This window comes from Musa acuminata, chromosome BXJ1-10 (genome assembly GCF_036884655.1).
Source record: "Musa acuminata AAA Group cultivar baxijiao chromosome BXJ1-10, Cavendish_Baxijiao_AAA, whole genome shotgun sequence".
Taxonomy (NCBI): domain Eukaryota; kingdom Viridiplantae; phylum Streptophyta; class Magnoliopsida; order Zingiberales; family Musaceae; genus Musa; species Musa acuminata.
In genome coordinates this window covers 35,027,021-35,039,360 of record NC_088336.1, presented here as the reverse complement: position 1 = coordinate 35,039,360, position 12,340 = coordinate 35,027,021, and the positions used below count along the sequence as shown (strand labels likewise).

Genomic DNA, 12,340 nt, shown 5'->3' with positions numbered 1-12,340 from the left:
GGGACGAACATTTACATGATTAAATGAGAAAAACAAAACATGAGACGCTACGCTTTATGAAAAACAAAAACCAAAAAAAGAGAGAAATCACCCCCCCTTTTTTTTCATACACATATGGCCCTATAAAATATGAAAAAAAGAACATCACTAATTAATGTTAATTAGTGCATTATACGATTGTAATTAACAGTCAAGACTTATTAAATTCAACTACTCTTGGTATTAGTATTAACCGTCAGCATTACACGATTATAATTCAAGGAGCAGTAATAATGTAAAGAGTCTGGATTTTAGAGATGCAATTACACACTTTGAAGAGGGATCAATTTGACAGGAGCACATATGCAAGAAAAACCTTTAAACCAAGCAAAGAGCCCTTTCTCCAATAATGCAATCTTTTATATGGCAAACCTTCACGGTTGGACCTGAAAATATTAATCTTTTACCACAAGATCGAGATGTGATTGACCAACAACGATAAGAGGAAATAGAATAAGCAATGAACTAACTAGCTAATACCAAAAACGGAACTCACTACTACAACAGGGAGAAGATGGCTTTATTAAGTAACTCGTACATTCTTGAATAAATGTTTTAGCTCAAGACGTGTAATTAGCATCTCATTGGAGATGGCATGCGATTCCTCGATCCCTCCCATGTTTCCATTTCGACTCCGTGACTTGATAAGTGGCCTTCCTGACTTGGTAGTGGCCTGGAAACAGATGGTTGATGCAAGATGTAACAATTCGATCTAAAAAGGTTTTATAATGAAGATACTAAAGATGAAAGTGAACACTTGTGCCACATAAAAGACCAATGTGATGATTCATATACATATGCGCCTCATTTTTATAAAAAGGAATTGTGTCACCTACTGCAAAGAGAGCAAACCTCAAGTGCGGCAGTAGGCACAGGAGACAGGCCACACTACAACCATCATTGAATAATAATCAGTTATTTGAAAAACACTAGACGCCAAGGTCCCAAAACACCCGAGGCGCTCGGCCGAACGAAGTGGGATGCTCTGAAATATTAAAAATATAAAAATATATAATATAATTAAAAATATAATGATATTAAATTAAAAATATACTGTTAACAGTATATTACTAAAGTTAGAGGAGGAGAAAAGAATATTCTCTGAAATATTAAAATATAAAAAATATATAATATAATTAAAAATATAATTATTTAAATTAAAATATGATATTAAATTAAAAATATACTGTTAACAATATATTACTTAAAGTTAGAGCAGGGAGAAAAAAATATTAACAATAACAGAGGGAGATAGCGACGGCGGCGAAGGATTAGTTTAAGATAGTTGCCGCAGCACTGCGAACGACAGCAGCGACAATGGAGGAAGCTGTGGATAGCAACAACGACAACAAGGGAAGCAACAAATAATAGCAATGACAGTGGTGGAAGCTGCCGATAGCAACAGCGTCAACGGCGAAAGTTGCGGACAACAACAACGGTAGCGACGGAAGCTCCAGAGGTTGTCCGTCGGTGGCGGAGGAACCTGCGGGCCTCTCCCTCAACAGTGGAAGGAAGCGACAGTAGAAGGAAGCTACGGGTGCCATCGGACTCGTTCGTCGACAACAAAGGAAGGTATAGTCCGCTGCATCTGCGAAGAAGGTAGCAGTAGAACACGTCGACGGTGGATGCAGAAGCAACGCTAGGGTTCCTCGGGGTCGCACGGGCATGAAGCGTGGCTTTTGAGGTAAGAAACTACGAACCGAACCGGTAAGGCTGGTTCGGTTTGCCTAATTGAATCAGACGCTTCAGACGCCTACGTTTGGGCGAGCGCCCTGGCGACGCCTCATTGAAGTGCGCTGCCTGTTGCACACCCGAGGCGCTTGGGCCTCGCCTCGCCTTGCTCGAGCGCTTAGGCAAGCACCCGAGAGGCTATTTAAATCACTGATAATAAAACAATCAAATCTGTATATAACTAGTACCGAAGCTAGTAATGTGAAGCAAGTTCTGTCTTGCGGGCTATAAACAACAATAGCCTGATGAAATAAATACCTTTGGGTGTTTTCTTGTCTTGGAACTGAAAAATAGTGAACTAACAACATCATTGATAAATGGCATTCGATCACTATGAGGCAGACGAAATAGAAGGATAACACAAGCAAGAGAAAGGAACTTGATTCATTACATGACCTTGAACTTTGTAATCTCTCGCTCACTCTACAACCATAGTAATATCGTCTAATCCTAATTTTGGCAGTAAATTTGCCCAATTTGATACCAAGTAGGTATAACTGCTTAGAAATGCAAGCTTGAGGGAAAAGATTTCACTAGTCAAACAAAGAAAAGAGGTTACATACAAGCCGAAAGAGGAGGGGGAGGGGGAGACAATGATGAAGAGAGTAATCTTCTCACTTCACTATTTTATTGGAATAAAATAAAATGAAACACAAGCATGCATTCTGATCACAGACAACTAATGATACAATGATTAGAAGAAAAAAGGCAAGTGGTCCTGAAAAGGAAACTCGTATACCTTGACTTCAGATAAGAGAATTTACAGCACGAAAATTTTTAGTCTTCAGATAAAGAAAATTTATGTATCACACCTGTAAAAAAATCAGTTGTTGACCCAAACTCTAATTTAAAATCTTGCTAAACTTGTTCTAAGTTTCCTACATGCTTTCCTTTATTCAATTTTGTATTGGTGAAGCAGTTTCCTAGCTTTTACCAACTGTAAAATACATGTAAAAATCCTTCCTTCTGTTAGTCATTTTCTTTTGCATTGTGTATAAATATGCCAACATTTAACATTGTCACTTTTTTATATTTTGAGGGTTATTGCTTGCAGGTCATGAATTTTGTTTGGTAATTCTTCAGTTCTGAAATATTTTGCAGTTTTGTAGTTACGTCAATTACAGACTAAAGTAACATTTGGCTCATTAATATAGCTAGTGGACTTGCATATTCATCGAAGATAACAATTTTAGATATAAGACCAGACATTAAACATTAAAGGTTTTTTTTTTCCTTTCAGAAGGAATTGTAAACCTGAGCATGAAATTGTGGACACTTAAAGGAGAATAAAGGATTACTTATTAAAAAAATCAAACTCACCAGAAGAGCAGACTATCAAACAACCATGATATTAGTTGGGATTATCAGACAATCTCATAAGGGATCTCCACCTTGAAAATACATCATTCCTTCATTTCTTCTGCACTATCTTTCTCTTACTTGCTCTAACCGACCTGAAACTGATTCTTGATTTTCTCGCTGTCCATGATTGTTCATGCTCTTTCAGCTTCTCCAGAGCTTTTTTGTATGACAATGAAGACATTAAGTTTTAAGTGCAATCATCAGTAACATTAATGTACAGATGATGGTGGGTAAATGAGTCTTACCAGTAGAATAAAGAGGACGAAGGCTTTCTACAGAGTCAGTAGGTAAAGAATGGAAAATACAGGAATTATTGTCAGCCTTCTCAAGCAACTTGTTGAAGCGCTTAACCTGAAACATAACAAACAGAAAGTGTAAACAACAGTTATGTGAAACGATATCTGCAGCAAAAGAATATTTGCATGAACATAACAAGGCAAAAGTGAAACAGAAGCTTCAGGCTTCAGACTAAGAAACATAATTTTCCTCCAAGAAGTATGGTTTCTATACACTGAGTTCAGCATCATGGCACAAGTGAGTCCTGCATGATGAATCTCATGCTTTACTAGTTTGCAACAGAACTCAGTATTTAAAGGAATCAATGTTAGCACATATTCCTTCCACCATCAGACATATCCAAACCCAATGAAAGATTGCTTAGCAGTTTGACATTAGCATTCTAATGGTAATCTTCATTCCTTCCACTATCATATATAAGCTCACCCAATGAAAGGTTTACAGTTTGTCATTAACAATCTGATCAACGTAAACGATTTGATATATAAATTGAATGGATCATAGTTTAATCCATTAGCACAGCCTTATAGGTAGTAAAAAATCATCATAAATCATTTCTTATGTTCGCTCGAATCTCTTAACAAATAAAAGAAATTTATCACTATTCCACAAGATTTTTATATCACAGTTTAATCCATCAAGCAAACCTTATAAGAGGCTAAAATCATGGAAAACCATTTTCTATGTTCACTTGGCTTCCTCACTGGACAGACATAAGCCTTCATTAGCTAATTAGTGCCCAATGACATTGGTATGAATTTCTATTATCATAGCAAAAGCAACTTGATTGATCGACGTTAAGAGTCAGCAACTGATGTTCCATATACAAGTCAAACGACGCAAACAACATTCAGTAAGAGATACAACAAAGCCACACAAAAATTTAATTCATGTGAAAACCAGAAAATTAAAATTTTCTTACATGATAGGTTATTTTTATGAGTAGAGTACATTGCACTGCAGTTGCTGTCAACGTAAAATCAAATGTTTCACTGATACAGGAAAAAACTGGTGGCCTATCAATTTCTTTTTGACAGGTTGCTACTAAATAACAACTCATATAGCAAATACTTATAAAAATTAATCAAAGAAGTTTGACGTGTGGTCAAAAGATCTCATTACCTCATCTTTTCTCATTAATGTAAAGCAACGGCCAGATTGACCTGCCCTTGCAGTGCGACCTGCTCGATGAATATATGTCTTAACAAAAGCTGGCATATCATAATTTACGACATTTCTAATTCCTTCAACATCCATTCCTCGTGTCATTGCATCTGTTGCAATGAGCACTTGTGTTTTTCCTTCCCTGAAGGCCTTCAGTTTCTTGCTGCAATACAGACATTCTCCATCACTAATGACAAATAACACGGTTTGGCAGAAGTGCCAAAAATATAAATAATGCAGTTACAACTTACAACAGTGAATCCGTTGTAAGTTTTTTAATGAGACTGAGCTACACATGAAGATTACAAGTGCACAGATGGACCTTACAAACTGAGGATCTGATTCTTTGGTTTGTGGTTTTAAGAGACCAGACAAACTCAACCAACTGCTACAGTCATTTATTATCAGAATATAATCCATCCTCACACAGATTAGTGTTCTGTCATTTTTCATATTTAAAAAATGTAAATATTGCCTTGTCACTGAACCAAAGCACAATACGAGCACCTCTGATTAAGATAAGGTGGACATTTGTCCATTCCTAGCATGAAATTAGTAAATATGCAAATGACCTTCTTTCAAAAGTTAATTATGTACAGCTGTGATATATGTTACAATGTCCAAGTTGAAAATCAAGGAATCTTAACCTGGAAATTGATATAGGTGATTTACCTTCGTACAGGCTGACACTGACGACGTGAATATTCACTGATTTTAAATGGTAATTCACCAAAGAATTTTAGTAATGTGCTTAGCCTGTGAGTTGACTCGACTGATGATGTAAAAACTATTGACTTCTCCGCTCCCAAAGTTTGCAGAAGACCAACCAAGTAGAGTGGCTTCAGTTTCGATCTGCAAACCTGCATATATTCACACCCCAAGTAAGAAAAGATAAGGCAGGTCCATTTATCAAAGAAATGCTTATCCAGCAATAACTACATTTAATAGTTAGATGGCTGTTTTCTTCTTTTAATATATATATCTAATGCTTGTGAAAAATGTTTTCAATCTTAAAGGTAGGAAAAATTAATTTCATGGTAGAACAATATGTATATAAATCAAAGAAATGTCAGCTGTGACATAATTCTAATTTTTTCATAGGTAACCTAGTTGCATGTTCAAAGACTTGATCTATCTAGTCATAAATCTTTGCAAAGTAAATACCAGCTTAAACGATTCCAGTCTTTTAGGTAGTTTGTAGCGCTTATCACCACTTGTCAGCAATAAAGGATGATGTAAATCGAGTTGAGAAATCTTGCTAGGATCTTGAGTCAGTGTAGCAGATAGAATCATCTTTACAAGCCTTGGGTAAACTTTACCTTTAAAACCCTTTTCAACACCACTGCACAAAAGCAATGCAGAATGTAGCAAGAAACATTTGACAAAATCTTTGAAGACTGAAAATAATATACATTGAAGGAAGCACCAGGGATATCTAAGCTCATAAAGGTGATATAATAGAGCTGAAATCAGGTTGGTGAATAATACATAAAGTATAACAAAGAAAGAGATAGAATTACCATCTTCTAATAGTGGTCAATGAACCAGGAATAACATGAATGCTCATTGCATGACCTGTTTGATCATTTGACTGAGTAAGCTGAATCACATTTGGCAACCAGGACTGATATGCCTCTCTAAGCAATCTATCTGTTTCATCAACTACCTGAAAGTACCAGGCAGTTAAATGCTCAGTAGAAACTGCTTGTAAAAGAATGTTATAAAACTACTGAGATTTCTTCTAAAGATTAGTTTGAAAAATGTAATTCAACTTACTGGTTAATCATGCAACCTGAAGTTGCATTAGACCAATAAAGAAATAAGATAGGGTGACAAGAAATAGGAATGTATGCTGTCTATCAATTTACTGATTTCGCAAAAAATATTTACATACTTTGAGAGAAAGCAACAATTTCTACAGTACACTCATATTGGATAATCCAGATGACATTCTGAGCCATAAGCTTCCAGATAATATAACTCAGAAAAGGTACTGACAGTTCAAAATCAGAGTGTATGCTAAAGAAAGAAGTGTGGAAGAAGAAACAAGTCTGTACAAAATAGGTTTAACATAAATTGTCACCACTCAGTGATATCAACTAAGGATACCTTGATGCTTATTTATAAAAATCAATTGGGAAATAAGGACTTAAATTCAAGCTTATCGTGAAGTTGACTTGAATTAGAACATCTCATTGATTCCTGAGGATACTAGTGAGTGAATTAGCTTGAAGAACAAGTGTAGGCCACATTTCTAACTATTATTTGGAGAAACCTAGATATATCAGGAAACATTGTAAGAACCCAGTTACTAGGAGATGGTAATAGTAAATGTAACAGTCAAAGAAAATGTTATCCAAATATATATTTGTTCATTTACCAGATAACATAGATGTTCCAGACTAAAACCCTTTGTCATGTTAATATGATCCATTAGCCTTCCTGGAGTAGCCACCAATATGTCGACTGCAGTCTGTAGCTCCATGTATACATCTTCTGGATCAAAAGGGGAACATGATCCAAGCTTAGGTCTCTCAATGAGCTCCGAAATTTCATCTGCAATTGATGACTGCCCAACTGCTAAGCCAACACGTAAACCCACAGTAGGTGCAATGGCAGAAAACACCTCTTTAACCTGAACCATAAGATACTTAAATTTATAAATGAACCAAATTATGTGGCAAAGATAACTGAATTCTGTAAATCTTTAAAATATATGCTGAACTAAACAAAATAGTCACACACTATGGATTAGCAATCTACCAAATCAACCAATTGAACAACCACTCTTATCAAAAGTTTGGATAGATGTACTGAATGATTAGAGTAAACAGTAGCAATTCAATTTTTCCCAAAACAGATAACATATGCTTGCCTCATGGACTATCTGTTAGTAATGCCCGAGACCTATTAAGCAATTCCCAAGACCCTAATTATATGCTGATCATCCTGAAAAATTCAACAGTTTATTTTCAATATGCTGGCCACCACAGATTTATATATTATGCCTTCGAAATCTTTGCACTAGAATTTAGAAAAGTACAACATTAAGCTAATGTCCTCTTTCTAACAAATTAAATAACCCTACAAATCACATAATCAGCTCAAATCCAGTCTACACTACCAAATTGATTTGGGCTGAGCTGCTTCTATAGATTGTGTGATTGGATATAGATCCACAGTTCCAATATAAAAACAATATGAGACAATTATTATACAGCAAAAAAGAATTAATCTATGTTAGCACAACAATAAAATATTCAATGGCTTAGATGTCTATCTGGTAATCCATCATCTAGTGGCAATGGGGAGCTTCAGTGTTAGAAAAGGGAAGCATGCCGTATCATATCTACCTAGACACAGCAGGATATAAAACAATTTAAATTATATCCCTGAATGCCTTCTAGTGTAGTTTGAACTCATTTGCAAGGAATTTTTTATGGATAATACATTTTAGCAGCAAAATGCTATTATAATTTGGCTGTCATCTCCCAGAACCTCCAGCAGTTTCTCTAAACTTTGAAATGATTTATGAATATAAAATGCTATACTATAAACCAGAAAGTAATCAATACATATGTTAAACAATTGTTCCTCATAAAGAACAAATAGTTGGCAGAGAGATATCAAACTCAGCAACTGAAGAGTTACCATCAGCCAAACCACTAGATACAATTACGGACGATATCAAAGCTATTTTGTCATTTTCTTTTAATCGATACCCATTACATCAAAAGGGTAAAGAAGTTCTTAGAAATGTATCCTAGCCCCCCTTATTCTCTTTTAGATTAAGTCATTTCATAAAATTTGAAAAAGTGCATACACATGCACACCTGCAATTATGTGCTTATGTTACACAGAGATGCAAGCATGCATAGTTCAAACTAACTTATGCACATTTATTAAGCTTTATCAATAGTTTTGTGCATAATTGGAAAGATATGGTAAACATTTTTTCATGAATATTGGAGAAGACAATGTTAGCTTAAACTTCATTTCATATTAAATATTTTTCTGCATTGTTAAATTTTTTTAAACAATGGAGACATGTTATTATTGTGTTGATGTCATAATCCACCCACTACAGAATTTGTGATGTACAAGCAGGAAAACTTGAGCTGTCTAATCAAGATCCAGCAAGATTCCCTACATCTTATGTAGTAGAGCATCACTGCCATCTGAAATATGATACATACAGCAATTATGAATAGGAATGGCAGAAGGTCAAGTTTTTCTGGCACCTGCACCTACACAACCTGTTAAAGCCAGATTTGGTATCCGCTAATTGGACTTGGGACGGATGAAGTAGAGAACAAGTATTCGAGTCGGATTCAAGATGAGGTTGGGCACTGGAGTAGTTACTTGGGTTTGGGAACTAGTGAAAATTGGCAGGTATATATCGTCACTGTTCCCAAATGGCAAAGGACCAAGCTTTTCTTTGGGGGGATGGGGAGGGACGTGAGGGGGTACCACACGCCTATCCAACTTGTCTATGCTCGATTAAGACACCCATTAATCAGGTTTGGAAAGGATACAGCTACAAGAAATAGGTATCAGAGAGGTTTGAGTGACCCAGATAAATAGTTAGATTCGGGAATATGAAGGCAGCAATTGTAAAAATAGCATTCGCTTATTTCTGGCAGAACATTAACCTGTCTAAATATCTGGTCCCCATAATAGGGAAGACTACAGCACAGTTTATGGGATTTTTTATGCCCAAAAATATGAAAGAAGACCATATTATACTTTGTTTGCGTAAAAGAACCTCGAGTATTGTGATTTTCCCTATAAAAAAAGATGGGGTTCAGTTCATTAGTAAACTGCAAACGCCAAACTCTTGGAATTACTTAAAACGTAGGATGTCATGATCTCTCCAGGACTTGAGAACTTGTCCCTTGTATCAATTCAATTTATAGCATCAACTAAAGAGCAAATAGTCAATAGAAGAATGGCAACAAAAAAGCATGTCAAAATTGAATTAAAAAACTAATTCATCACAAACCTGTAAGGCCAAGTCCCGAGTAGGTAAAACTACCAAAGCACGCAAACATCTTATCTTCCTATGCGCAAGCATTTGTACAATTGGTAAAGCATAAGCAAGTGTCTTGCCACTCCCTGTCGGAGAGTTTACACAAATGTCTCGCTCAAATGCACCAGGTCCAATTGTTTCCTGCCAAACTGCTACTTGGACAGGAAAAAGTGATTGTATACCCATTTTCTGCAAAGCCTCCTTCAATCTAGGAGGAGAAAAATAAATATTCATGAATAATGAAATAGCAAACACAAAATTTGTTTTGTTAAGTCATGTAAACAAATTTAGTTCAAGCATTAATCAAGACACCGATGGTCTCTTGCACACTATACTCAACAAATTTAGAAGAAATCTTATGGCACGCTATAAAGAATCAGTAGGAACTCTTTAAGCATAGAAATATTTATGGATCTGTTGTATCCACATATGCACAAAAATCTCAAGTGTCTATTGTTTCATGGTATGTAATACAAACATAAAATTAAAGATATTTGGGCAAAGAGAATCGTGCACTATGATCATTAATCAATTTGTGTTAATGATCCTATCATAAATTAAGGCTCAGCAATGGAATCCCATTATGGGTAAGAAAATTTTGTCGATCCTTAGGCTAACCTGTGTGCACTGCAATACATGGCATCCAGGAAATGGCATGTTAGTCACATTGGTAAGAAGTAAACATAACTTTGAGGTAATGAGTAAGGATCCATTGTTCCCAAGTCAAATTCCTTCTTTAAATTAAAATTTGTGAGGTCCGCAGGCCATAGGGAACTACTCCTTGCGTAGGCCAACACCAATTATGTCATTTTTTGGAACCCAACCTTACACATCACAAGCTACCACAACTTGAGGGTCTATTGTGGTACAAATGGGAAATGGCTTAAAGATCCCATGTTGATGGAGCATTAAAGAAATTTATAATTTGTAAGCAAGGATCCACCTTTCCCCCTTCCTAAATTTGATTTCTTTTCAAGAATGAAACTATGATCCAAGTGAACAATAGCTCACATGTAACGCAATGCAAATCGTCGGCCACATCAGACATCAATATGCTTTAACATACAATCAGCATCATTTACCGCTTGCTCACATTATTGATCCACTTAAGAGTGGGATAACTTCCAAGATCAGAAACAGATTAAAACCAATAACCTATCTGCTTAAAGGGATTGACAGCACACACATACTGTTTTCTTTCATGTGGTTGAATTCAGTGTCGATCCCAAATCAAAGTAGGATTCTCTTCTCCAATTTCAGTTGTAGTTCTCATCATCTTAATCTCTTAGATCACTACCCTCGGCTGTATTATGCTTCTATATCTCAAAATTGTTGAAAGTGCTTCATGACATGCACTACGCCAACTTCAGAAGAGCAGCTAAGTTCCTCATGAAATGGCCTCGAGACTGTCGTAGCTATTTTGTAGGGACGAAGCAAACAATGTACCGAAACTATAGCAGCAGGAGATACGAGAGAGCACGAACCTTGGATCAAGGGATGGGAGGAAACCGAGAGGGCGCTCCTCGAATTGGTCGATGTCAACGGGGTTTCTCATCCACGGTAGGTGGGGAACACGCTTCACCTTCTGCGAGTCGTTCCCCATCTCCTGCCTCCTTCCTCCTGCTCCCTTAGAAGAAACACCGGAGAAGGCGGAGAGAGACGAAGGAAAGGCAAGAAGCGGCGGAGGAGGTGAAACGAAGGAAGAAACCAGGCGAGGGTTTTGTGGCAGATGGTGGAGGTCGTGGGAAAGGAGAAACGGCGGTTTTTACTTTTATCGGATCGGGTTCCGTCGGATCTAAATTTGAACCCGCTACACGCACCATATTTGGCGACTTGTGGGCCATTGTAGTTCCGATCCTAAGGCGGGTAAGTGAAATGGGTAAGCATCAGACAGACAGGTAGGAAATTTGTTTGGTTTTTATTTATTGGGCATCTTTTTACCTTATTTTAAGGGAATAAATTGTTTATTAAAAATATTTTCAAAAGAAAAAAAAAATACTTTTATTAAAAATATTTTCAAATTAAAATATTTTTATTAAAAATATTTTCAAATAAAAAATATTTTTATTAAAAATATTTTCAAATAAAAATTATTTTATTAAAAAATATTTTCAAAATAAAAAAGTGCGGCTTGGTATAACGTTAACCGACGGAAACTGTTGTGCTTATCAGCATCAAGATGAGCAGATTGGGTTTCGCTTTCTCGATCTTTCTTCTTGCTAATCGTTTCATTGTGTTTAACCAATTATTATTATTATTGTTCTTATTGTTTTGGCATAAATGTTTTATAGGATTTTTACCGTGACGTGATGTTGGTGGAAACTAAAACATGACCTTTCCTTTCATAATGATCTAGAAAACCTTTTTTTTCTATCAGTACGGTATTGTATTGGAGTTGAGATGGATTCTGTAAACTTGATGAGAGCAGAATCTCCAGTTCAGCCACCTTAACTTGCATTCCTTCCCGAGGAAAAAGAAGGAACCACTCGAGCCTATATGTACTGATCAAAGCCTCTCTCGTCTCTTCCAGCAAAACAGTAGCTAAATGACTGCATCCTAATTCTCGGTCATCATTCAAATTTCAAAGTCTGGGGAAGGTCAATCATGAAAGATTAATCATTCTAAAAGCATGCCTCCATCGACTCAACATGCATCAGAATTCAACGTTCCGCGTTACACTGGTCTTCCACGTGAATGCACCACTGCACAGCTTCGTTT

At 36.3% G+C, this 12,340-nt stretch overlaps 1 protein-coding gene across 3 annotated transcripts; it reads right to left on the bottom strand.

Moving 5' to 3' along the window:
- Positions 1-343: 343 nt before the first annotated feature.
- LOC135581306 (DEAD-box ATP-dependent RNA helicase 1-like) lies at positions 344-11,364 on the bottom strand. 3 transcript variants are annotated; one of them, XM_065085169.1, is made up of 11 exons: positions 11,107-11,364; positions 9,596-9,830; positions 6,974-7,228; positions 6,114-6,259; positions 5,758-5,935; positions 5,266-5,453; positions 4,552-4,756; positions 3,378-3,483; positions 3,091-3,288; positions 578-712; positions 344-425 (listed from the first exon to the last, which is right to left on the bottom strand). In XM_065085169.1, exons 1-9 carry the CDS (start codon positions 11,223-11,225, stop codon positions 3,182-3,184), a joined length of 1,539 nt encoding a protein of 512 aa, XP_064941241.1. In that variant the 5' UTR covers positions 11,226-11,364; the 3' UTR covers positions 344-425; positions 578-712; positions 3,091-3,181. The 3 variants fall into 3 exon arrangements, with proteins under 3 accessions (XP_064941241.1, XP_064941240.1, XP_064941242.1); XM_065085168.1 differs by having other exon boundaries at positions 344-712; XM_065085170.1 differs by lacking the exon at positions 578-712.
- Between the last annotated feature and the right edge of the window lie 976 nt (positions 11,365-12,340).